The sequence below is a fragment of the Alnus glutinosa genome, chromosome 1 (genome assembly GCF_958979055.1).
Source record: "Alnus glutinosa chromosome 1, dhAlnGlut1.1, whole genome shotgun sequence".
Taxonomy (NCBI): domain Eukaryota; kingdom Viridiplantae; phylum Streptophyta; class Magnoliopsida; order Fagales; family Betulaceae; genus Alnus; species Alnus glutinosa.
In genome coordinates this window covers 25,553,528-25,580,804 of record NC_084886.1, presented here as the reverse complement: position 1 = coordinate 25,580,804, position 27,277 = coordinate 25,553,528, and the positions used below count along the sequence as shown (strand labels likewise).

At 36.4% G+C, this 27,277-nt stretch overlaps 2 protein-coding genes and 1 long non-coding RNA gene across 4 annotated transcripts; 2 read left to right on the top strand and 1 right to left on the bottom strand.

Annotated features, from left to right (window-relative positions):
- The first annotated feature begins 2,471 nt into the window (after window positions 1-2,471).
- On the top strand, window positions 2,472-5,741 carry LOC133858728 (uncharacterized). Of its 2 annotated transcripts, none has more exons than XR_009898560.1 (7): window positions 2,472-3,435; window positions 4,106-4,177; window positions 4,508-4,532; window positions 4,742-4,799; window positions 4,895-5,000; window positions 5,117-5,307; window positions 5,420-5,741. It is a non-coding gene; the product is annotated as an uncharacterized LOC133858728 (long non-coding RNA). The 2 variants fall into 2 exon arrangements; XR_009898559.1 differs by having other exon boundaries at window positions 4,667-4,799; window positions 5,420-5,740.
- Window positions 5,742-9,485: 3,744 nt separating this feature from the next.
- LOC133858317 (PHD finger protein MALE STERILITY 1) lies at window positions 9,486-12,492 on the bottom strand. Its single transcript, XM_062293779.1, has 3 exons — window positions 12,198-12,492; window positions 11,800-12,079; window positions 9,486-10,875 (listed from the first exon to the last, which is right to left on the bottom strand). Exons 1-3 carry the CDS (start codon window positions 12,490-12,492, stop codon window positions 9,486-9,488), a joined length of 1,965 nt encoding a protein of 654 aa, XP_062149763.1.
- A 7,475-nt stretch (window positions 12,493-19,967) lies between these two features.
- Window positions 19,968-22,240, top strand: LOC133877914 (protein BASIC PENTACYSTEINE2-like). The gene is made up of 2 exons (XM_062316371.1): window positions 19,968-20,233; window positions 21,045-22,240. Exon 2 carries the CDS (start codon window positions 21,050-21,052, stop codon window positions 21,914-21,916), a length of 867 nt encoding a protein of 288 aa, XP_062172355.1. The 5' UTR covers window positions 19,968-20,233; window positions 21,045-21,049; the 3' UTR covers window positions 21,917-22,240.
- Window positions 22,241-27,277: the final 5,037 nt, after the last annotated feature.

Sequence of the window (27,277 nt, the reverse complement as noted above, 5' to 3'; positions counted from 1 at the left end):
GACAAGTTTTTTTCTTTTTTTATTTTTAAAAAAAAAAAAAAAATTCAAAAACTAGTTTTTTCTTTCCCCAATTTTTTCCCTCCTCCCTCACCCCACCGACAGCCATCCCCCCGCCACCCATCGGAGTGTTAGAGAATAGATCTCTACAACAAGTCAAGCCTATCTCTGCAGCAAGCCAAGCCCATTCCTCTATCTGTGCAACAAGCCATCCAGAGCTGCAAGCCATATCTGCAGCAAGTCAAGCCATCCTCTCTACAACAAGTCTTCCATGCCAACAGCTCAGCAGACCATTCTTCAAATCTTCCACCCATACCTTCTTATATTTCTCATTTAGTTTTTCCTTTTGTCCTCTGGTTCTTAACCTTTATTAAGTCCATATATTAGCCTATTTTGTAATCAAAACTATGTAATCAAGATCAGCAAGATGTAGTCTTTAGTTTTACCTTGTGTTCTTCTCTTGTTCTTCTTTCCCTTCTCTGTTTCTCCTTCCCATTTATTTTTCTAACATGGTATCAGAGCATCCAAAGCCAACGCCAAGTCTCTTTCAATCCTCCTTCCCATGGCAACCGTAAACCCCTCATCTTCAAACACTTCACCAACACCCAAACACTGTCCCTGCAAATCGGTGATCCCGTCCAACGATCCAGTTCTCTCCATGAACTTTCCATTATTCCCTGCTGAAAGCATTGCTACAGCTGCTTCCGCATCCTTCCTCTACTGATCAGACTGCACTTTAATCTTTCTCAACTCTGCTTCCATTTCTGAATTTGCTGATTGTGCTGCCTCCAGCTGCTCAGTCACCCGCTCTGTCCTTCTGTTGCTCCTATCTGCCTCCTCCATCACAATGCCAAGCTTCATGAGAGCCTCTCGCTCAGCGTTCTTTGCTGTCTCTACTTTTGCAGCCACCTCGTCATTCACTCTCCCAACCTCTTACACCCAACACCACATAGACAAATTTCTCCCCAGATTTCTCCCCAATATTCAGAATTCTACGCCAACCTTTGCACCCTCTCCATCTCTTTAAAAAATAAAAAAAATAAAAAATAAAAAACGCTCCTTACTCTCTTTCAGACCTTTTGTCAAACACCTTAGCCAAAGCCTCTAACACACGACCTGCATCTCCTTCTCTTTACTTTCAGATCTATCTTCTTCTTTTCTCTTCATTTTTACATCCTCTAACTCTCACTCTCCTTACTCTCTTTCAGACCTTTTGTCAAACACCTTAGCCACAGCCTCTAACACACGACCTGCATCTCCTTCTCTTTACTTTCAGATCTATCTTCTTCTTTTCTCTTCATTTTTACATCCTCTAACTCTCACTCTCCTTACTCTCTTTCAGACCTTTTGTCAAACACCTTAGCCACAGCCTCTAACACACGACCTGCATCTCCTTCTCTTTACTTTCAGATCTATCTTCTTCTTTTCTCTTCATTTTTACATCATCTAACTCTCACTCTCCCAATGCACTGACTCTACAATCTCACTCTCACTCTCTCTCTCCTTCGTCTTCTACAGTGATCTACACCGCCACAACGCCATGAAAAGAAGACGAAAACCAACCCAGCCTGTCTCAATACCCATCTCAGCTTAGCTAGAAGTAAAAACAGAAACATTACCATCTCAGAAACACGTCTTTTGTTTTTCTGGTCTTTCAATCTCCTCGGTAGCTGTTCTTTTCTCCGTCTCTCCTCTCCCTACACTCTTTGAAAATCTCGGTATCTGCCTTATATTTGTCTACACGTGAGCCTACCTTTGTGTGTATTTTAATATTAAATGTCTTCCTTTTTAATTTTTTACACTCTACCGTTGCATTTTACAATTTTGTCTATGGTCCATGGTCATCACAGTATGTTCTATGTTTCACAGTATTGTCGATGGTCTAGGGTCTATGTTTCACTTTCACTCTTCTTTTTTTCTAAACTCTTCCGTTATATCTGACTTTGCACTTACGTTTTCACTTTCTCTTTTGTTTCATTGTTTGTCTCTTTTGTGTGTTTTACCTAATCTTACGTTTCACTTTTTGTAAGATATGTTTCGGTTGTATTTGTTTAAGTAATTGTTATGGTTAGTCGGACATTTAAAAAAAAAAAAAAAATATGGAAAGCCCATAGTTGGCCTTCTTCTCTTGGTCTATTGATGGCCCAATTTCTAATTTGTGACAAATGTTCAAAGGCCTAAGCTCATTTAAGTCTTTTGTTAGCTCTTTTCTCTTAGTCCATTGATGACCCAATTTATAGCTTGCGGCAAATGTTCAAAGGCCCAAACCTATTTAAAAGTTATTCGGCTCTTTTCTCTTGGCCCATTATTGGCCCAATTTTTTGCTTGAGGTAATTTTTAAGACCCAAGCTCTTTTAAGCAGTTTGTTGACTCTTTTCTTGACCCATTGATGGCCCAAAGTCTGGTTTTGTAGTACAGTTTGAAAACCCGAGCTAATCCATTAAAAAAAATAAATAAATAATGATAAGAAGCAAAACACAAACTAAACTACTGAAGGAAGTTTTTCCCCATCAATTTGCGGGGATTCTCGAACGGCAAGTCAAGCACATCTCTGCAGCAAGCTAAGCCCATTCCTCTATCTGTGCAACAAGCCATCCAGAGCTGCAAGCCATATTTGCAACAAGTTATCCACAGCAAGTCAAGCCATCCTCTCTGCAACGAGTCTTCCACGCCAACAGCACAGCAAACCATTCCTCAAATATTCCACCCGTACCTTCTTATATTTCTCTTTTAGTTTTCATTTTGTCATCTGGTTCTTAACCTTTATTATGTCTATATATTAGCCTTGTAATCAAAACTATGTAATCAAAATCAGCAAGATGTAATCTTTAGTTTTACCTTATGTTCTTCTTTTCTTCTTCTTTCCCTTCTCTATTTCTCCTTCCCATTTATTTTTGTTGGCTCTTTGTTGTATTTCACTTTTCTTTTGTAAGCATGCTGTTTTTGGACCTATTTGTTGTAATTTCTATGTTTAGTTGCTATTAAAAAAAAAAAATTAATTAGAAGTAAAAGTCAAACCGAAGGAAGTTCCTACTATCAGTTTGTAGGGGAATATTAGAGGATATCCACGGCAGCAAGCAAGTCACCGCTCCACTGCACCAAGCCATCCCCAAATCTGCAGCAACCACTCCTCTATCTCAACCCATACCTTCGAGCCATACCCATTTGTATTTCTTCTTTAGTTTATGTTTTTGTACTCTAGTGTTTAACCTTTGTTAAGTGTATATATTAGACCATTTTGTAACAGAATAGGCAATGAAATCAGCAACAATGTAGTCCTTAATTTTACCTTGTGTTTGTCTTCTTCTTCCCTCTTCTCCTTCTCTGTGTTCACTGTCTTCCCTTTATCTTTTATTTCTAACACGGAGCACCGCCCACAGCCGAGCAGGAGCGCCGACCACCGCATTCTCTCTCTACAGTCTCTGTCTCTGAAATAAGGTAACATCTTTGCACTTTGTTTGGTTTTACAGAGAAACCTAAGGAAACTGTTTTAAAAGGTCATGGAAGAGAGGGGAATGATTTTTGGGTGTTTTCTGTTTTGGGTTGATGTTTTTGGTAGCTGGAAGTTTTGCATAGCTAAAATCGAATGGAGTAGAGGGGAAAGATATTTTTGGGTGTTATTCCTTTTACGGATTTTGGTTGTGGCAGGGCCGAATTGGGGGTGATGGTTATTGAGCAATTTTTTTTTTCCTGTTGAAATTTCTGGGTTTGTTATGGCCGAAAGATAATGGTTTTTTCTGTTTAAACTTCTCAAGCGCATTAATCATGGTATGTTAATAGCTGAATTATTATCTTTGAAAACAATATAAGTCTTAAAAAATGGTGGGAAACCAATTCTATGGAGAATTTGATTTCTCTTCTGTATTGGTTGTAACCTTGGTCAATTCAATCGATTAGCATGAATGTATGGACTAAAAAATAGTGGCCCTTTGCATGTCTTGTGGAATAAGTAAGATTTCAGGGATGGTTTATTTCTGTGATAGCATCATTTGGTGAGTAGCAATTAATGAGCTTATATGTTCTCTATATCAAACTTTTTCAATTTTATATGTTGCTCCCAGCTCAGCTTTTGATCACTCATCTGATTGTTTGTTTTGATTGTTAAAAGGATTATGAAGACTCTGGTAATTCAATCTTTGAACGGATTTCTCGTTGTTACCCTGTCTCCTTCATTGATAAGGTTTGACAGTTGCCTTTGCTGAATTTCATTTACTTTACTATGAGCAATTCTATTGGTTAAATTGGAAATGTTAGAATCATCTCTGTTAGACTCTAACTAATTATAAGAATCCCTTGAAATTGGTTGTTAGATTTGTAAGCTTACCAATTTGCATTATTGACTAAGTTGATATTTATAATAACTCATGACATAGAGGAAAATACTGGTTTATACACATAATTAGTTTTCGTATTGTATACATGAGTTGGTCTAGTATTTACTCTTTAGTTAGGCTCTTGATTTTTTATTGATGTCTGATTCCAAATTTATTATTTCTCTGAATCTTTGCAGGCACATTTGGAAAAGGGTGATAAAAGTACGTTTACTGCTAGACCAATTTTGTGATAATATCCTCTGTTTATATGTTTATTTTCTCTTAATTCTTGATAGTTCTTAAAGCTGAAGTATTTTATTCCTGAAAACATGAACTAAGACATTTGGATTTTTTAGGGTCCAGCAACTTTAGACATAGAGTACCCTATATTATTTGAACTAATTAAGAAATCCTTCTGCTGGACGAGTTAGTCAATGTGGAGTCCTAGAATTTGTTGCTGATGAGGGACTGATATATTTACCATGCTGGGTATGCTTTTCTCTCTTTGATCTTCTAAAATTGCTATGGTTCTCCTGATGTTTTGCCTCTAATTTAGTGCTGCCTTTTGTTTTTTTCACTGCTAGAGGGAGACGTGGTGCAAGTGAAGAATGCCAGCCTTGCAAAGGGAACATATGTGAAGCTGCAGCCCCACACCAAGGACTTCTTAGATATCTCCAACCCCAAAGCTATGTTAGTGAATTTGCCATTTTCATATATATATATATATATACCTTAGCAACAGCCATGCTCTCCGTGTGCGCACGTGTTACTCTTGTCTCGTATCTTACCTCAATGTTCATTTGCAGGTTGGAAAGATCATTAAGGGGCTACTCTTGTTTAACCACTGGTGATACCATCATGGTTGCTTAAGCACGACCAACCAGAGGGTCAAAATGGAACCAATTATTCTAAGTCAACAAATCCTGCCTCACATCAACCCTCTGGAAGGCTTGTGTTTGGTTCAAATGCAAACAAACCTGAAAAGGAAGCACCAAAAGTACGTCTTTCTTGTCTTGTAATAAAGCTCCCTATTTTTTGAAAAAAAATAAAAATAAATAAAAAATTCTTGCATAACTGGTGCAAAAACTTATTGGTTTTTGTAATGGTAGGTTGCCCCAAAGAACAACAATCAAGAGCTGCAGCAGAAGATAGAAGAGCCAAAGTTTCAAGCATTCACGGGGAAAAAGTATTCACTGAAAGGATAATCATAGTTAAGCTTTTCTCCTCCCGTCCCTTTAATAGATATGAGATAGAATCAAAGTCATTTTGGCAATGAAAGATTCATACAGTAAGATTAAATCTACATGCAAGTTGTAAATTAATCTTTGTGGTATCCACTAATTAACTTAAATTATTAGGAGATCTCATTTACTTGATGTAAGTGTAAGGTTTTTAAGCATTACCTGCAAAGTTGATATATATTCCATTGTTTCTATTGCCTAACGTGATATTTCATGGTTCAAGTGATATTATTGTTGGAATACATATAACGATATTCTCTTATGATGTGTCATTTTTGTGAGCAACTGAATGAGTGACGTAGCAACTGAGAAGCATTTAGCAAAATGAGTGACTAACTAACTGTTAGGCAATTTCAAGATTCACTCTTCTTGGAGTAGGTAGATCTAAAGCCTATAACAGAGTTATAGGTGCTAACTCTTTTTCATATGAAGCATTCTAAATTTCTAATTGTTGTTTCTGGACTCAGCATTTTCCACTTATTTTTAACATTTTCTTGCAAGCTTGGAAACATTATGCTTGTGAACTTGGTTCTTGTCTGTTTGTAATGAATTCCAATGAATTTTTGTTATCACATGTGTTGTGTGGATGTTGTGGAGGGGGGGGGGGGGGGGGGGGGGGGAACCACCTACTTATTGTCCGTCAGACATAAATGTCTATATAGTGGATTTGTCAGGAGCATGAAATCATGTTTGCTTGTACGTTTGATGAAAATAAGATAAAATTAAGATGCATATCCATTTGTTCATTTTAACCAACACCTAGCTTGTCAACTTTGAAAATAATGTAGTTCTTATACATAAAGATAATATCAACTGAAACAACACAACTTTTCAAAATAATGTAATTCTTATACATGATAACATCAATTGATTTGTGTGCATGGTACAATACCTAACACCTATTACAAACACCAACAAAAATTACGTGTACTATAAACTCAAAAACATCAACAAACCAACACTACCATTAACTACAAACAACAAGAAACTTACAAACAAGTGCAAAACCCACCAACATACTACAATACGAAGTTTAAAGTATTTATATGCAGTACAACTACAAATTCTAGCTTGGACAAAATGAAATCAACTAAAAAACTCTAGCCCCCGACGCCAAGCACCAAGCCTGGAAACCTATAGCGAACAAAGGAGTTGGTGTTTTCCAGTGTGTTTTGGGACCATATAACTGCAGATCTCCATATTTGCTTAAGTTATACAAGGAAAAGGTCTCCACAATCGCCTATAAGTATTGGAGCTTCGAGCAATATCAAATTCTTCTTTCTTGATCTCTTGTTGAGCTTCTAGCATGATTGCAGGATCCTGGAATAACTTTGTCATTGCCCATTTAAGTGTCATCAATGTTGTATAAATTCCTGCAGCAAATAGGTACTGGGACAGATTTTCAAGGCAAGATCTAAGTAAGTAGAGCAAATAAATACTTGGATATTGAACGATGCGGGCAACATGGGCTGATGGGCTATAAGTATCATGGAAGGCCATTATATAATATATTAACCTTTAATGGAATTAGAAGGCATATAAATGACAGTACTTGGAATAAGTGGAATAAGACTGACACTTTAACACATCAATAGAAACATAATTCTATGTGCTATATTCAAGTACAAGGGAATTGCCTTGAAGCTATTTTAATTAATGAGGAAACAGCCAAACAGGAAAAATGTAACCAATATGGAGAACAGACAATCAAGAGGTACAAAACATTCACAAGCTTAAATTGCATAGACAGAGTGAACAGAAGGCAATGCCAAATTTTTGGCAGTAGAATCAAAATGGCCAGAAAGGAGCACAACCTAGAAGAAATATGCAGACAAAATTGATGTAATTTAGGGAGCAACTGTAGATTGATCAACAGAGGACTCTGTTCGTGGTGCTCAAAACAGAGGCAGAGTTTTGTTTTCTGTAAAAAAAAAAAAGAGTTTTTTTTTTTTTACTGTTTATTGATCTTTTTCTTTCCTCTTGCTGTATTTAACTCCGGTGTCTTGGTGATTGAACCGTCGATGTGCATGTTTAAGAAGTTAATGGAGAAGAGAAAAACGTGGTAATGACGTGCTGAACAATTCAGAGGAAAACGTGGCATTATTTTGAGGAGTTTTGGTACTTAATGGACACATGCACATTTACTGCCTTCGTAATGACGTGCTGCCGACTTGATTTGCTCGGTATTTCTCTCCTGGTGCGCTGTTTGTTTTTCGAGAAAATGTTGACAAAGGAAAGAACAAGAGAACCACTTCCTTATAAAGTTGTAACAGTGCCAACTCTTTTGGTTTTCACTCATGGGTTGAGCTCCCTTTAGTCGTTGACGTTGAAGACCAGTTTCTCATTCCAGTAAGGGTTGAGATCTTTCTGCTTGGTCTGAGTGCGTTGTTTCTGCGTGAGTTCCGGTAACTCTGTGCCTTTGTCCGAGTCTCGAGCCCATCCAGCGCTACCCAAGTGATTGTGTTCCAGCAGACAGGTACTAATATGAGAAGAAGAATATAAACGAGAGAGGAATAGAGATAGCTGCAGAGATGAGAGAGTGCAAGCGAGAAAGAGATGAGATAGTTTAGAAAAAATAAAAATAAAAAAAGATAAGAGAGAGAGAGAGAGAGAGAGAGAGAGAGAGAGAGAGTGAGAGGACTGAGGGAGCTGAGGGCAAAAGAGGAAGAAAAAAAAAGAAAAACTCATGTACGCGCGTGTGAGGCGTTGACCGTCGAATTTAACCCCTCTGACCGACGGAAAGGGAAAAAACATGTAACTTTAGTAGTTGAATGCTCTATTTTGATCGAGTTAGTAGTTTATGAAAGATTTGTGCAAAAGTTGGTAATTCATGGGGGAAAATATAATTACCCCCTTTTTTTTTACCAGTGAGATACTATGCAAGATCAATGTTAAGGAGATTTTCAAAAGTAATGACTACAAAAAATAAAAATAAAAACAAAAAATTCATAGGACCATTAGATCAAATACTAGTGTTAGCCTATAACCTTGACACCAAGAAAGAAAAGATAAACGAATAGGAAAATAAAGATAATAGCATAAATAAAATAAAATAAAATAAAGACAATAATTTTTATGTAGTTCAGTCTATGACCTACGTTTACAGGATAAAGTCCAAATGACTACATCATGCTCTTATTGCTTGATAGTGTTACAATACAGAATACTCCTATTAATAGGAGAATTGAGATAGATAAGAATAGTAATGAAATCTGATTAATTTGATTACCATCAAACCTAATTACAATCAACCTTATAAAAAAAAAAGTAACCTACAATATCAATATAATATATTTCCTTTAAATATAGGAAATATATATTATCTAACAATCCATTGGACAATAATGAACTGAGCAGGCTAACACTTAACAAACTTCCAACTAAAAATGGGTGATGGGTTGGCTTTCGTCTGAAAAAGGATTGGGTTTGAAATCTATATGGATATAAAAGATCCCTCCGTTTGTATTGTAAGTGCTGCTAAAAGGCTTGCAAAGTAGTGGCTTAATCATGCATGAAAGATAATTCTAATAGATAAGCATAAGTCAATGAAGGTGCCATATATTCTTTAATTATGGGTTTTTTAGCATTAAGATCCTACTTTGCATTTTTTTAGTACTCAAGAGAGTATTCAAGTTCCGAAACTAATTAAAGGAGATCGAGTTCCATTATTTTAGTTAACAAGGAGTTAAGCTGAAAGGTTTAAGTTGCAATTAATAATTTTAAACTTTAGGGTGCACGTACAAATAGTTGCTGATCGAGGGTCTCGATTGCAATATTGATTTAACAATTAAGTAGAGAAAAGATATTAATGTTGCAATTGAAAGCTTGAAGAAGGCTCATGATCTTAATTTATGAACTTGATGCCATATATATATATATATATATGTGTGTGTGTGTGTGTGTATTTAACAGCCAGTTAATACTTAATATTGAGTCATGGAAGGAATTGGCAATTACTATGGTAGAGAATTTCTTGCTCGCATCGGTTGCATAAAAATATATGTGGAATTTCTTCGTTATCTGGAATCCCAACACACCGGGTATGCTGCCAAACCTCGCAAATATCGCATGAAACCATTCGTTCGCCATCATCGTCTTTGGCTCCACATGCACAATCCACAGCATGGCTATTTGGACCACATTCGTAGATTTGCCTAATATTATTCATAATTATTCCATCCTCGTTTGTTCTCCCCTCAAACACAAGCTTACGACCCACTTCAACCAGCCCAAAAACCAAATCCGTTCCCCTCGCATTCAAATTCAACACTGATTCCACCACAAAGCTTCTCAATCCCCAATACATTTCCCGGAAGTTCTCTTGGACTTGTCTCTTCAGTTCATCGACGGTAGCACTGTTCTTCAACGTGACGCACTCGTATGGCGGCATCAATGCTTCGTCTGTACCACCTTCAATATTGCTTCTTAGAAGAACAGTAGAGTAGAGATTTAGCTTTCCTTGGAACCCCAACTCAACTTTCAAAGGCAGCTCTCCACAATATTCTTTGATGAGGTACTTGGAGTCGAGAATTATCCTGGCAGCCACGGGTATAGATGATAAAATCCCCGCGGGCTTCTGGGCTTTGAGAATGCACTTGTACAAAGACGACATGTCCTTCATTAATTGTACCCTGTTGATCTTGTACCGTGCCTTAACTTTGGGATTGGTCACGACAAAACCTTCTTGAGTACTGGGGAATACATTGGACACGTCTTCTAGACAATACTCGAGAACTTTTGTGACAGGATTTAAGCTGCGACGAACCAAGTAATTTCCCACAATGTGATTTCCCAGTGATTTGAGCACAAAGTCTAGTAAACCTGTGTCGCCAATGTAGGCACGGGCAGCATCCCTTACTTCTTGCCTTGAAACCCACCTGAATTCGGCCCTCTTCAGAGCTTCAATTATGACACGAGTGGCCATTTCAACCCTCTTAGGCGACCATCTGCAGGTTGTTTCCACCAGGATTCCCGGGTTGTACGTATCCAAGCTGCAGTTTTCCTTTGGAAGACGGGCCTTGAGCTCTAACATGAAGTTGAAAAGGTCACCGAGGTTGATCAAGGAATGGTCTGAAAGTGCTTGATATCTGGAGAAGATGATGGGTATTTCATGGTTGGAAGTGCCGAGGTGGGGGATTAATAAGCACAAGGGCATGCCTTGTACTGCTTCTATTGCCTTTTGGTACATTGGTTGAGTAACGCAATAGCTTCCACGCCCGAATCTGTAACCCCAGCGGCTGAACCATGCCTCCCCGTATGCTACTCCATGTAGTAGCCTTAATTCCATACCTCTCTTCTCAGAAATGTCATTCAAGCTCACTTTCCTGCCAAATTCACATCAATCTTTCTTTTAATCCTAGACCTGTTGGCCCATCAAGGAAGATTAATTGTAAGGAGGAAAACACTGAAAACTAATGGAGATTCTTTTTCATTGTTGCAACTAATAGTACTGATCGATCATATGGGTACTCAACAAAACAGACATTATCCATCATCTTACAATATTGTAAAACGTTCATGTCTTTTTTGACGTTCAAAGGCAAATAAATTAATGTTCAACAAAAGGTTTTGGTAAGAATTAAGTCTTTTTAGTAAAAGGGTATAATATCGCTTGTTAATGACAAGCAAGTAAATTGAGTTTAGAATTCCCTTTCATCTATCATGGGAGGGAACGCTAGTTTTGTCTTAATTCTTTTGCCTGAGTATTTTAATTTAGTAGATTCCTCTATATATAATTATCATATAATTAAATAACGTGGCAGTAAAAATTAGCTGATCTTAAATTTTTATTGTTACGTCATCCAATTATATGATAGTTGTATAAGAGTTTACTAAAGGTGTGTTTGACATTGTAATTTCGTAAACAAAAAATGTGATTTTAAACCAAATTACAAAAAATGAATCGTTTGGAATTACGTTCTTAAAAAAAAAAATTAAAAAAAAATGTGATTTAAAAATTTTGAAAATCTGCATTTTCAAATCGCAGGCAAGGAAGGTACTTTTTGAAAACGCACAACTTTAAAAACTAAACTGGAATTTTAAATTCAAAATACTTAACTACGTTTTTAAATATCAAGCACATTTTAAAATTATAGTTTTTAAATCACACTTATTGAAATCACAAGTCCAAACAGACCGTAAATAGCATTATTAGTTCGCTTTTGAAACGGCAAAACATCATGGTAAAGGTTAAGCTCATTACTAAGGTTTTAAAGAAATGAGATGAAACAAAATAAGCAGAAATCCACCTTGCTCGCAATCCGATGCATAAACGATCCCAGAAATCCAAAATATGGTGTCCGGCCAAGTCCGAACCCATTTCAACCCCATTAACACGCAGCAAATGGCCGAAGCCGTTAGAATGAAACACACCATGCATGAGATGGCCCTGTGATTCCACTAAATTTGAGTCCTTATCATTCGGTGGACCTGCCCCATTGGCTTCGCAGTTCAAATATGTAGCCCCCGTTTCCTTGGAAGGCAGTAAAAAGTGATACTTCTTATTGCAAATCATATGCTGGCCCCAGCCTGAGCTATACAAAAGCGAAGCACCGGCCATGAGCTATATATATATATATATGTTCAAGTCAATGTATATATAAGAAGAATGAATTGAATGAAGGTTAAAGAGAATCAAAAACATTACCTACGTATTGGCAGTGCTTGCAGTGAGGATTGAGGGATGCTTCAACATGTTCTTCAACAACAAACAGAAGGATTTGGACGGGAGGGTGGCGATGGAGTTCGAGCAGAAAAGACCAGCTTGGCATTTGCCTGCATGAGCTACTCTCGAAATGCCCAAATTCGAGGAGGGCTTTCACATTTTCTCGGAATGGCCCTACAAACTCAACAGGGTAACCAGGCTCACCAAAGCTCTTGAATCTGAAAACCCTCTCTCCCCTCTTTCTTTTCTTGCTACCAATTAGGTCCAGATGCGACATCTTGATGCCCTCAAAAGATAATCTAAGGATCGAGGAGTTATATGGTAGGCATGAACGATCGAGTTATGATAAAAGTGAAACTTCAAGTATATATGTTAAGGAAATAAAACAGCCTTTTTACATGTAGTACTGCATGCTCACGCACATGGTGCCTGGGAAATAAAATTGGAGGAGACCCAAAAGAGCCTCCCTCAGCTTCTACGGCCCGCTGTGTGCATGATATGTTTCAAAAATGGACTCCGTTGCAAATCTATCGCGGCAATGAATGCCATGACTGGCCTCTTAAGAGTAAATTAGAGGTACCATGCATTTGATGATGCAACTATCCCACCATTAGAATCCCTTTATGCTCCGACAATTTCTGTGGTCAGCTGGGAGATGTTGTTTTTATCTTCAGGAGAGACACAAACGAAATATTTATTGGCCAACTACCCTTCTCATGAGAAGGTTCAAAACAATTGAGCCTTAATTTGGTTTCTAACATGAGAACATATATGCATTTCTTTTTTCCAATATTGGAAGAGGTACCTAGCTAGCTAGTCCTAAAAAGTTCTGAAAATTGCTTCAAATTTTTAAATGATCGATCAATTTGTTAACAATAATACAAGACAAGTTGAACGTTATGATATTCAAAGTAAACTTGGTCTAAAAGCTTAGGCCCCGTTTGTTTGGGTGTAAAACGTTTTCTAGAAAACATAAAATGTTTTCCTCAATTTTGAGTCTTTGGAGTGGCTCAAAATGTTTGTCAAACCGAAACGTTTTCGATTGACCACAAAAAGAAGTCTAATGGGACAGAAAATGGTTTAAGCTTCTAATTTCAAAAAATAGAAAAAATTTCATGATATTTCCCTTAATATATATTCTCCTAATATTTTTCATAATCATTATGATTTCATATTATTTTAATCTCCATTTTAGGTATTATTCTATAATAATTATTTTTCTAGAATAAGGCGCAATACTCTATAAAATGATGTAGATATTGTAAGGAAATTTAATAAATGAAAACATCAATTGCTTTATGCAACAATTGGAGATTGATACCATTGAAGTGATCAATTGGAGGTTTAATCCCTTCGAAACGGTCGATATATCCTTTTAGTTTCTATATTTTTTTTATATAGAAAACCCTTGGGTTCCTATCATTTGGTATCATAGTCGTTCAATTCTCTTGTACTTTTTTCTTTTTTCATGTTTTTCCGTTTTGCCCATTCATTAAAAAAAAAAATCCAAGTTTGTGGTGTTTGAATGTGGGGTGACATAGCTATGCTTGTGGTGATGTTGTCGGGTTTGTGAGGTTTGCCCGTGGGGGGTGTCGTTCTGTTGTGTGCAGTGGTGTTGTGTGGTGTTCTACATGTGTTGTGTGGTGTCGGTTGTTGTGGCATGTGTTGTGTGGTGTGAAGTTCATCGGTGGGCTACAAATCCGTCAATGTTCTTGGTGTGAAGATTGTGAGTGGGCTGTGTGGGTTAACAATGACCGTAAGGTGGAGGTTCTGCCATGGTGGAGAGAGTATCAACCAAGAGTTTGTGGTGTCGAACGAAGTTGCAACAGTTGCTATGTCGGGCCGAGAACAAATGTGAACTGCCGGTGGTGTGAACGAGTTTTTTCCATCTAATACTCGTCTAGGGTAAGACATGGCTGAAGGTAATGGTGTGTGGGGGTTGTGGGTCTTCAACAAGGTGATCTGAGATTTTGGGTGATTTTGGTGGAAGAAATGGTGCATTTGGTTGCAGGCTCAAACCCTATGTGTGCTTCTTTATTCCTAACCTAGTACAAGCATAAACTTATTCAGGTATAGGAATTGTGTTATACTAGTTTGGGTTAATATCGGAGTCATTTGGTTGCGGGAATACCGCTTTGTGGTGTTGTGCGGGTTGTTACAACGTGTGTTGTGTGATGTGGAGTTCAACAGTGGGATGCGGATTCGTCGTTGTTCGTAGTGTTGTTTGTGGTGTTCAAGATTGTGAGTGGGCTATGTGGGTTAATCGTGACCGTAAGGTGGAGGTGCTACCACGGTGGAGATAGTGTCAGTCGAGTGTTTATGGTATCAAACAGAGTTGCAACAGTCGCTACATTGGGTTGAGAACAAAGATGAACCACCGATGGTGTGTGCAGGTTTTTTTTATTTTTTTCCCTTCGATGGTCGTTTCGGGTCTAGAAGATAGTGGTGTGTGGGTGTTCAACAAGGTGATCTACGATTTTGGTAGAAAAAATAGTGCATTTGGTTGCAGTCTCAAACCCATCTAGATGTACAACTATAAACTTATTCAAGTACATGAATTGTGTTATACTAGTTTGGGGTTAGTATGGGAGTCAATTGGTTGAGGGAACAAGGTTATTCTTATCTCGATGTTTTTGCAATTTAGAAGCAGTTTTGTTTTAAAAAGATATATATATTGTGTGTTTTTATGGTTTGATAGGATTAGATTGAGTCTTGAGACCAAACAGAACAATCACTATTTGTCTTACTAAATAGTATAAAAGATCTTTTTGTGGTTTGATAGGAGTAGATTGAGTTTTGAAGGGATCTTGTAATTAAATGCACGTTGTAATAAGTTTTGTCACTGAATGATTAAATGGGGAGAATTCTTTTGTTTTTCCTAAGGAAACATCGGGCCAAAGTGGGGGAGTTTGTTAGGTTTTTATTTGGCCTAGCTTATTCAGTGTCCAAAACAAGTGCCTTAAGTATATTGTGGCACATGTCTGAACAAGACATTTTGTTGTCCAGACAGGCTTCTGGCAAAGAGTTACATGCATTGGTCTGTGCGCACATGTCTGGACAAGAGAACTTCCAAAGAGTTATGTGCGCTAGTTTTCAGGCATGTCTACTTTCGAAGAGCTGTTTCCGTTGACCTATTAGTAGATGTCTGGACATGATGTTGTCCATGGAGTACCATGTGTTGTTGTGTGCATAGGTGTCTAGACATGACCCTCTTACAAGACATGAAACCCTAATGATGTTCGAACAAATCATTGACATATCTAGAAGCCCGCTGTAGTTTTTAGAACCAACTTTAGGTTTCAAGGGCTATTTTCTCAAGTCTATTTAAAGACTTTGTAGGCACGATTTTCGAAGAGTTGAGCAATGTTATTCTCTTTCTATATTGAGTGTTCCTAAACATTAAGTGCTTAGCATTGTACTAAGAGATATTAAGGGTTTGGGCATTGAAGCTTAAGTCTCTTAAAGTATTCAAACCACATTGTTTTTCATCAACAAAACAGATTGAAGTCTACTGGTGAGTTGGTAAGAGAATCATATAAGAAATATACGCCAGTGAGAAGCCAGAGCTGTTGAGGACAAGAGGCTAGTGAGAAACTTGTCTGCATATAGATGATCTTAGTCATTATAGTGGGTTGTAATTATACTATGCATGCGTATTATTCTTTCTTAGTGATTAATTTTCTAGGTTTGATTGCTCACATAGTGGCTTTACCTTTGAGATGTTCAAAAGGTTTCTACTTTGTCAACAAAACCTTGTGTTGTTAATGTGTGCATATATTTATTGCTTTGAGTAGTTTAAATTATATTTGCTGCAGAATTTTATTGTTTAAATTACTGCTTAATTGTTGTTTGTGAGCTTTGGGATGTAAATTTTGCGTCTCACTTAAGGACTACATGTATATATACAGAATAATATGCACATGTATATAATAATATGTCTAATGTTTTTGAAATAATTCAGCAAAGAAATAACTTTATTTAATAAACTAAAATGTCATACAAAAGGAATTGGCTTTGAGGGCATAAACCCATTTATAACATTAAATCTCTCTCTCTCTCTCACTGTTTTTTGTTTTTTGTTTTTTTTTTTTTTTTTTTATCAATAACCTTAATTTTACATTTTTCACATTTTCTATACCATACAAATTTATTATATTCTCATTTCAATATAACCTCAATACGTTTAATAAAAGTTTCATTATACTCTTTCTAATACAACAATTTATTCTAAGATTTGAATAGCTTCTATATACTTCATTTAGTCCTAACATAGCAATAATATTGTCTATAACAGTTATTGACCATTACAACAATTATAATGTACGAAATTTAGTCATAATTCGAGAATCTTGTATGAATATCCTTCGTGTATCAAACACTCACTAATATACTAAATTTTTATTCACAAATACTCACAAACATGTTGGATGCACACACTGTTGTTCACTGACATTCTGACCATTCACTAAATGAAGAAAATTTTAACCAATTTTTTTCTCTTGCACTCTATCCTTTAAATATAAAATTTTGCTTGATTACTTTTTAATTTGTTTGAACGATTTTAAGCTTGATCGAACGAACTTGCATTAAATGCTTTGTCAATTGACGTGCATCCCTACCTAACCCCACGCGTTGAGTTACTTGTGGTCATTGATTTTTGTTCGATCAAACTTATTCTCGATCGAACGAGTTTGTGTTTGTTTGATTCATCACATGTTTTTTCCTACTGATACATGGAGATGCTCTATTCTTTATTTTCAATCGAATGAGTTTTTGTTTCTTCCCGAGATGTGGAAGATTCTGTTTTTGTTCAAACATTGTTCATTCCGTTTGAACGAATCCCCTAAGTCTAATTTTTTCCTAAGTTTTATCCCCTTTTTCTTGTCTCTTTACTCTAACACATACGAGATCCGTCGTATCTCAGCTACCATTGTTTATGATGTGTATCTTCACTTATTTTCTTTGTATTCTATCTCTTAGTGTGTATTTTATGCATTTGTTTATTTCCTTAACAATTAGAATACAAATTTTTATTTCTTGGGTGTTACAATTGCAATTTTAGAGGAAAGAAAGTGTTTCTCATTGACGGCGTCAACTGTTGATACAGTGACCACACGCCAAGCACCAGAAGGAAGCTGAAGGGAAAACAAACAGTTATAAAGGTTCATCGGAGGTGTTGTAGAGCCACTTCCGATGCTTAAGTTAGAATAAGTAGGAGGGAAAGCAAATTGATAGAGTAAAGATGTGTATGAATGTGTACTTAGTGAGGGGTCTTCCCCCCCTTATATAGGCTCGTTATTCCCACTTCTCCTTCCTAGGGTTTGGGAGTCTCACACTTGAATTTGTTGAGACAATCAAGTGTTGTTGAGGGCATGGTTGATTCCCTTCCGCGAAGATTGGGGGAAGTTCTAGCATGGGGCAATCGTTATGTTATGGATCTCCGTAATAGAGGATGAACAATAAACAAGAATGATATATTTTGGTAGGATAATTCGAGGAATCTTGGGCCTCTTAATTTTAGGGTAATTCGAAGAACCCTAAAACTCCTAAAACAACTGTTAGAGTTGAATAATAATTTTCTTCATAACTTTTTATTCATAACTTCCTCCTTTTATAGAGTGATACATGGTAGAATAGAAAAATGAAATATACGACATATAAAAGAAATAATAAACCTAATGGGAAACAATAATTCCCTTATTTCCTTCCTTATAGAAAACCTAATCCTAATGGGATACAATTCCCTTATTTCCTAATGGAGATATTGTTTTATGAGCAAGTCTCTTTCTTTTCCTAATAGGGATAATAAATCTATTATTCTCCTAAACAGACAATACGACTCTTACCTTATAATAAACCCATTATTCTCCTAAAGAGACGATACGACTCTTACCTTATCTAAGGAGACTTATGACTAAAACCTAATTCTAATTAGTCTATCTTTTCCCCGAGTGTAGACCCGTAACACGTTATTTGACTTGGTGAGAGGGGAAATCGATTGTATTGCATCTCATCGAGGTGCAGGTGCATCCTAGTTCAAGAATAGGACTGGGCTTGGGTTTGACTGACGGTCCTCTTCCTGGCCCGTTGGCCTGGTCTATTTTGATAGGCCATTGAGCCCTTTGACAAATAGGCCCTTCAGCAAGCAATGAGGATTTGGCTGTGTTTGGGCCTAAGGAGCCCTAGAGTATACATGCCTTATGATGAGCACCCGAGGGGATAGGTACACCAACCATAATTTATGTTAATACTTAAAATTAAAAATGTGAATAAAACAAAAAGAAGGATGTTTATTTTTATGGCCAAAAAATATTTAATTCATATTTCACTATATTTTTTTTTTTTTTTTTTGTAAATACAACAGTAACCGATTACAAAGGAAAATAAAAAGCACAAACACAGCAGGGCATGGGCAACCCAAAAAGTAAACTAAGAACGAAAGTATGCGGGGGCAATGCTTCCGAAGATGCGAGCCCTTTGACTCGAGGCACGGATGCCACAAAGCCGGGGTCACCAATAAAGGTGATATCACAAGTGTATTAAGTCATAAAGACCCAATCACCAAAACAAGGGTGAACATGGGGAGAGGAAAACAACAAGTAAGCCCCAAAAAACAATAAAATAAACAGCAGCAGTCCAGAGGAAGGCGGGGTGGGAGCATTCCATGACGGCGCGTGGGGCACACGCGCCGCCAAGGGGAGGCCTCTCAGCAGCCGGATTCGCTGGTGAAGCCCAGAAACACTGGTGGCGATCGAGGTGGAGAGCGAGGAGCGCAAACGTGACATCCACGCGCCAAGGAGAGCAGAGAGCTCTCTAGAGCGTGTGTGCCACGCGTGGGGGAGTAGATGCCGGCGAAGGGAACAACGACCGTCGGTGAAATCCGGAGACGCCGGTGGAATCCGGAGACGCCGGTGAACCTGTTGGTGAGGTGCGTGTTTTGTAATTTTTGTTGGAGAAGTGTAAATCTAGATCCGAAAAATTGAAATGAAATCCCTTGCCAAAAATAACAAAAGACACGGTGGAAGGCGGAGGAAAAGATCAGGAACAGCCGGTGTATAGACGCAAGACACGAAAAAACAAGTAAAAAGCAAGTAAGATAGGTGGGTAGATGGAGCTTATGCCTTATCTCCAAAGGCTTGAAAAACTGTAAAGATAATAGATGGGTGAAGAGATAGATGATAGAAAGGGAGAAGTAAGGGTGGTTGTGTGTGCTAGGGTGGAAAGAGAAGAGATGAAAACGGAGATGGGTGGTGGGGAGGGAGCACAGTGGCGGTTTGCACAGGAAAAAAAACAGGGGATGGGATAGAGAAGAGAGAAAGGAGCATTTAACAAATTGGGTAACAATGTTATTTTCACTATATTATTTTCTTTATCCTGTTACAAAGGGTAAAAAATTATGTGATATGCACTCATTTGCAACCAAATAATAGTAAAAGTAATAAGAGGAAGTAGGAAAGAAGATTCATCCATGTTGAATTTTTACCAGTTTATCATGTGACCCAGAATACATGGTGGTATTTGTCCATATCCCAAAGATAAAAGTGACGTGTTAACAATTTATTTAATAAATAATTGAGTTTTACACTACAATTAGCCGATAAAACCTTTTAAGTCTTTTTTAAGAAAGGAATAAAAAAAGAAAAAAAAGAAAAGAGAAAGGTGGGGGCGAAGTGCGGGATGCAGATCGAACAAAAAGAAGATAAGAATTAGGCTTTTGTTGTGACATGGCAAATGCCCACAACACCCGCTCTTACCACTTCAACATGGGGGGATACGAGAAATCGGATTTCCCTTTAGATAGATTTTCCTTTATATTTTATAGTGACAACCCATATATGCTGATAGATACACATTTTTAGCTCTCTCTCTCTCTCTCATATTTCCAGGGCTTTCTCTCTCCTCTCTCCCCATCTCTTTCTCTTTCTTTCTCTCTCTCTCTCTCTCTTCATTTCTCTCTCCTCTCTCCTCTCTCTCTCCAGAAGGGGCAAAACCCTAAAGAGCCGTTTACACCCACCCAAGTAAGTTTTCTCTCTCCTCTCTCCTCTCTCCTCTCTCTCTCTCTTTCCATGTTTTGAATATATGGGTCCTTGTACTATTGAACCTGTCATTTGCATCCTTATTTTTTTTTTCCTTATATATATATATATGCTTGAAGCCTATATTGTGAATATGAATTTGTGATTCTTCGTATTGCAGAGATCTAGGTTTTTTCAGTCTCAGATTTTGATTTTCCGAAATTTCTTGAAATATTCATAAATGGAAATTAGGGATCTGCTCTATATGTTTTTACATGGGTCTCGTTTGGATGCTGAGAAAATGTGGGAAATTGAAAGGATTTGGATGTTCAAGTTTCTCTTTTTCGTCGATGGGATCCTCGAATTTCAACTTTTGGGATCTAGGAAAATGGAAGGCTCATCTCAACTGAGCCGGATTTCAGGATCTGGGTCGGTTGATATGAGATCTTCATTTCTTACGGGTATGGTCGAAGTAAAAGAAAAAAAAGATGGAAACAGTTTTTCATCTTCTTTTCCTTCGTTTTCTCAGCAGCCAAACGGGGGCTTGATGTTCTTATTTAATGGGAAGATCTATTTGATGCTCCTTTTTTTTGGGTACTATTTTAAATGCTTATTGTGCCTGATGATCAATCAGATTTCTGATATTAGAATCCACGATGTGTTTGTATCCATTTTTTTTTTTGTGTTTTAATTGTAATGCTGTTAATGGGTTTGCCGATGGCCCCTTTAATCTATGTTCAAATGCTGTAAATGGATCAGTTGCAAACGTGGCAAATATTGAATCTTGGTTTCTGTTTTGGCTCCATCTTTATAGTTGTCATGGATGACGACGCATTGAACATGCGCAATTGGGGTTACTATGAGCCGTCCTTCAAAGGGCATCTTGGACTGCAGCTCATGTCAACCATGGCTGACCGTGATACCAAACATTTTCTGCCCGGGCGTGATCCTAACAGCATTATGGTTAACCCAGCGAACGGAACCTTTCATCCTCGGGATTGTGTTGTTTCAGAAGCGCCTGTCCCTATGAATTATATGAGGGACAGTTGGGCAAACCAGAGAGATAAGTTTCTCAATATGTTGCCCCCCAATCCTAATTATGCCGCTCTCCCCGAAACTTCGGGAGTTCACTCCTTACAAACTTCGGGACCTCACTCCTTACAGATTTTACAACCACCTGATCCGTTGAGGGATGAGAGGGTGGGTAGAATTGAAGAGCAGCCTATTAAAAGTGAAGGCAGTCAACTGAAGAAAAGGCAGAATGGGGGTGCCCCAAAAACCCCAAAAGCAAAAAAGCCGAGGAAGCCTAGGGATAATAACAATTCTTCGGTCCAACGCGTGAAGCCAGCAAAGAAGAATATGGATGTTGTCATAAATGGGATTGATATGGACATCTCGGGTATACCTATTCCAGTTTGTTCGTGTACTGGAACTCCTCAGCAATGTTATCGGTGGGGGTGTGGTGGTTGGCAGTCGGCTTGTTGTACCACAAACGTGTCAATGTATCCTTTGCCAATGAGTACCAAAAGGCGGGGTGCAAGGATAGCTGGACGGAAAATGAGCCAGGGTGCATTTAAGAAGGTCTTGGAAAAACTTGCAGCGGAAGGTTATAATTTTGCTAACCCAATTGATTTGAGGACTCACTGGGCAAGACATGGTACCAACAAGTTCGTCACTATCAGGTAGAGTTACATGGTTGGTACTTGTTGGATGGGTTACACATTGCATTTGGTCTGTTTCATCTGTATATATATCTGTGGCCTTTTGCAGAGTTCAGCCGATTACTTTGTAGTCCATGAATTTTCAGTCACGATACTTGTTCTCATAATTTGGACATCTGGGTTCCTTTTCTTTTTAATCTTTTTTCTTCGGCTTAAGTGATAAAGGCAACCAGTGACTTCTGGCCACCAGGATTTATGTCAAGAGTTGTCATTTGTTGGACAGTTATTTTTGGATAATATCCTTTCAGCTTTTAATTTAATTTTGTTGAAGATTAGGAATTAAATGCTATTTTCTTCATTTGTCTTCACAATGACATACTACGATACTTGTTTCCTCAGTCTTTTGTGCAATTGAGTAACTGTTGTAGTTGGAATGTGTGATTTTGGTTTAGTGTTGCATATCTCTTCTTATTGGTGCCTAATTGCACAAGCATGTGATTAACACTCCTAAAAATTGTAATATCATTTATTATGTCCTAAGTGGATCTTAGTTTCTTTCTTTTGGTGTCTTTTTTTTTTGGTGCTAAATTTCCCCAAATCCTCCGTAGGATTAGAACCATTAGATTGTATACTTCAATTCTTTGATTTTTTTAACTGGAAGAAAAAGAAGTTGTGGTCCAGAGTGTGAAATTCATACTTTTTCCCTCCTTAACCCTAGTATTGATCATGTTGTTTTGAACAATTCCAATGGTGTAGTCTGAATACATTGACAGGAGTATTATGCTTTGATGCTCTTCTTGTATAGTGTCAGACATGAAAGGTCCTGATGGGCTGGGTTATGTATGAGTTTTTCTGTATGTCTTGGAATTGTGTGCATGGAGACTTGCGAAGCTTTATGGTCAAAATAATTAATATAATCCTTGTTGGAAAACAATAGATGATTCTCTCTCAAGCTATGAAGTAAAAACTGTAATTGCATCTGTAGAAGCATGTATATAAGTAGATATCCTGGGATATGCCAATATGTGTATCTGTCATTGTTGGCATGTTGACATAGGTGAACTATTCAACCTGGTGAAAGAAAAGTAAATTTTTTTTCAATAGAGAATTCCCTGAAGTATATGTTATCTTTTTGAGTATGCTGCAAAACACCATTATCTTATGTAGGAATTTGAACTGGTTCATTATTTTGCATCCCTACCAATTGTCTCATACTTTTTGTTCTTGTTTTGAGAAATACCACTGTTATCCCTGTGATCTATCTAGCTAAGAAATAACCAAAACAAGCATGTATGTCTTTCTCCTTCAACCCCTCACAGCATCTTATCTCCACATTTCACCACCATTATGAGTTTCTGAAAAAAAATTATATTATGGTGTGCTTTTGGTTACTAGTTTACATGGACATTAGTTTGTCAAGTTTGAAAATGACAAATTAATAAAATAAATGTGACATGGAATCTTCCTAACAGTGTTTGGAAATATTTGAAAATTACAATTAAGGGAAAAATACACATATTTTCTTTAAATTATCACTCAATTGTCAATGTCTTCCCAAACTACTAATTGTGTCATTGTCCTCCAAGATCAACAAAAAGACAAAAATGTCCTTATCAATTTGGGAAAAAAAAATTCTAAAATTAAAAAAAAACTAAATAAAAAAAAAACTAAAAATTTGACTTTTTAAAAAACAAATTAAAAATTAAAAAAAATTAAGGAAAAAGTAAAAAAAGAAGAAAGAAAATTGAACAAATGAAAAATTTTAAAAAAAATGAAAAATAACTGAAAATTATAAAAAACAAAGAAAGAAAAAAAGAAAAATGAGTTTTTATTTTATTTTTGTTTATAGTTTTTTATTTTTTTTATAACTTTTTGTTTTTTAGATTTTTTTTTTCAAGAATTTCTTTTTAAATTTTTTTTTAATAATTTAAAGAGGGAATTTTTGTCGTTAGGGGGTACATTGACATTTTTTTGGTAGTTTAAGTGAGGAGATTGACACAGTTGATAGTTTGAGAATGACATTAACAATGAGGGAGTAGTTTGATGAGGGTTTCGTGTATTTTTTCCTGCAATTAATGAGGTGAACCTTGGTTTCCATTGTGGCCCATATTATACCTGTGTGTAGAAAAAGATAATGCTTATGGAACTTAGCTTAGAAGATGATGCTTGACATATGTTTTGATTTTTACCTACCCCAAATCTGGCATAGCCTGCTTCAAGTAATGGGTGTGAAAGAATGTTAGGCATGCAACATATTTGAGTAATACAAAAACTTATACATTCAACTCTTAAGGAAAACTTGTGTGATGGTTTTTCAATCATAAAGCATAATATTTAACCATGCTTTGGGTAGAACCGCATTATTAGGAAGCATACTATTTATGAGTTGTTTAACCTATGTTCTGGAATTTGGTGCAATATGAGGTCTGGCTTTGAATGCATGGTTCTCTAACAGGCACTCAAGCTGTTTACTTAACGGGGTGCCTCTGTGTAGACCTTGAGCTTGAAGGTGATCTTAGTATGGTATTTGAGAACTTTTTTTTTTTTTTTTTTTGGTCACGATATGGTGGCATTGTTCTAGTACGAATGGCTTGAGAATTTGTTCGATCAATCGAAAATTCTCTCCATCGACAGTAAAGAAAAAAATCCAATTGAAAATCTCTTCTATGAATGGTTTGAATGCTCGTTGTGAAGGTCTTTGTGCTGGGGAGAAATGTTGCTGAAGCCCATATGTAGTAGTATCTTTATCGTTTTTCTAATGGGGTTTTGATTTTTGGTTCTTTTTCTTTTTGGTAACATTGCTTGAGGATGTATGGGTGAAACCTTTAGTTAGATGAAATTTATTCATTTAATAGGTTTATTTATTAAACAAATTGAGCTTAAACAACAATTTCTTTTTTTAGTAGAATACTCAATCCACACGTACCGAACGAGGCTCTAGTCTTCTAAGTCTATGAGTGGTTAGGCTCATTTTGGTATTTGGTTGTAGCTTCCGTAAGGGGATCGATCATAAACCATAGCGTTGAGCGGCATGTTACTTTTAAGCCAAGAAATCATAGAATGCAGGATAATGGCCGAGTTGAGAATCATAAGCAGAAGCAGTGATGCCAAAATGTTTAGGTCGTGGGCCAAGTGATGAAAGGTAACTAACTCGGGTCAAGGATTTGCAAGTCACCTTCACACCTCCTCAATCTTCAAATGCTGAAATACTTAGCAGCCATCTTAAGGAAAGAAATCGGGTTCTCTCCGGTTCAAAAGAGGAGCCGGTTATTAAAAATGGAAGGGTAAAATGAGCTAGAAAGGAGTCAATTCCTTAAAAAGCGGGGGCAAAATTGTAAAAAAAAAAAAATGACAATTTTTCCTCTCTTTTTTAAGCAGTCGGCTACTCTTTAGTTCAAATGGATCTGGTTCTGAAAATGCTGATTCCAAACCAATTTACATTCTTTTTATGTCATAATTAATTAAACACCGCTCCCAACCAAACAAAAAAATAAAAATAAAAAAATAAAAGAAAAAGAAAACATAATGCTGAGAGCTAGACCAAAGTGGTTTGTTTCATAATATTTACCAATGTCTAATGCTATTTAATATATTGCTATATAACTTTCATACAACTAGGATGGCATGATAGTGATTTTTATTTTATTTTTTATTTTTTTTAAAAAACTTTACTTAACCTCTCTGAACTTCCATCACATTTGCAATTACTTCCTTAAACTTAAAAAACTTTTAATTTAGTGTATCTATCTTTTAATTTTTTAATTTTATTTTTTTTTTTCAATTTGACCCATCTGTTAGGATAAATCCTAATGAAGAGGTGTCAAAATTCTTAAAATACATTTTTTTAAAATAATAATAAGAGAAAAAAAATTGCAAAGATTTAGACTTTTGTAAGGATTTACAGAATTTGAAAAAATATCCACATCTGAATCTTGAATTATATATATTAAAAAAACAAGGGTATTTAAAAAAAAAAAATTGATAAGATTTAATAGAAAAATCTAACCGAAGGGTGACATTACAAAAAACGAAAGTTGGAGACAGTAAATTTAGAATTTTTAAAGTTTGGGGGTGCGGGAGGGAGGGTAAATTGCAAAAGCAACGACAATTCAAGAAATTAACTGAATTAATTCCCCCCCTCTTTCTTTTTTCTTTTTTTCCTTACACTTAAGTGCTATCCAAAGGCTAATTTTTCTTACCATATCATCCAATTGTATGACAGTCTACTAAATATCATTACTCTTTATTTATATAATCGAAAAAGAAATGCTATTTAGTAACTCCTATATGATCGGCATACAACCGGACGATGATATGACAGTAAAAATCAGTTGTTGCATTAACTCTTGAAAAAAAAAAAAAAAAAAATTGATTTTCACTGTTATATCATCTCAGTTGTATGACAGTTGTATAACAGTCTACTAAATGTTATTACTTTAATAGGAATCATGCCTATATAATTTGGAAAATGCTATATATTATACCATTACCTCACTGGACTAATGAAGTAGTGCCCAACAATTATTGAATTTTTTTTTTTTTTTAATAAAAATTGATATAAGAGCTGATGAGTATTGCCATGTCAACCTAATGAGATGCTGTGGAATAAGGATGCAGTGTATAAGATTAATGTTACATTCTAGACCTATTGAATGCAAAGAATTATAAAGGATATACGGCTAAGGCTTTACTAGCGGACTAGGAAAAAGAAAGAACCTCGTGGAAATATTTATCAAACAACTTCAACTAATTAGTTTCTTACAATGCTAACGGTAAAAACGGTAAAAAGATCCTCAAAATAAGAAAAACAAAAAAAGTATATGCTAACAAACCTAACATTACAAGGAAAAAATGGAAAAGCTAGCATGGTCTGATCGGGAATTGAATTTTTTGAAATTTGAATTTAATTTTAATTTATTGTGCGAATTTCGAAGTTTGACTTTGCGAGATAAAATTTTAAAAAAATTTAAAAAGTTAAATAAAATATTATTTGTTTTTGAAAAAAGTAGAGAAAAATCTTGATTCAATCATGTTGCCATGCAAACACACCGGTAGACGTTATCATACTAACGTTTAATTTGTAATATTTTCTTCATAACTTATCAAACAACTTTGGGAGTGGCGAACCACCCCTATTTGGCTTAGCTGGGCCACCCCTGGCCAACCGAATAGGGGTGGTTCAGCCACTCCACAATTTTTTTTTTTTTTTTTTTATTTAGAATATTGTGAGAAAATTTTCTTTTTAAAAACTAACATTTTCAATTTTTAAATATTGGAGGTAAAATTTAAAAAGAAGTAAGAGTTTGGAGGATAAAATGTATGTTTTCCAAAACAAATAAAGAAAAAGGGGGTGCTGGAACCCACCCGGGCGAAGCTGTTTTCGACA

Bases quoted from the DNA above. Each gene is read 5' to 3' on its own strand.
- LOC133858317 (XM_062293779.1), bottom strand. From the start codon at position 12,492: ATGTCGCATCTGGACCTAATTGGTAGCAAGAAAAGAAAGAGGGGAGAG. The intron at 12,080-12,197 runs GTAATGTTTTTG...TGTATAGCTCAG, and splicing joins CAAGCACTGCCAATACGTAG to GCTGGGGCCAGCATATGATT. The intron at 10,876-11,799 runs GTGGATTTCTGC...TGAATTTGGCAG, and splicing joins TGCATCGGATTGCGAGCAAG to GAAAGTGAGCTTGAATGACA.
- LOC133877914 (XM_062316371.1), top strand. From the start codon at position 21,050: ATGGATGACGACGCATTGAACATGCGCAATTGGGGTTACTATGAGCCG.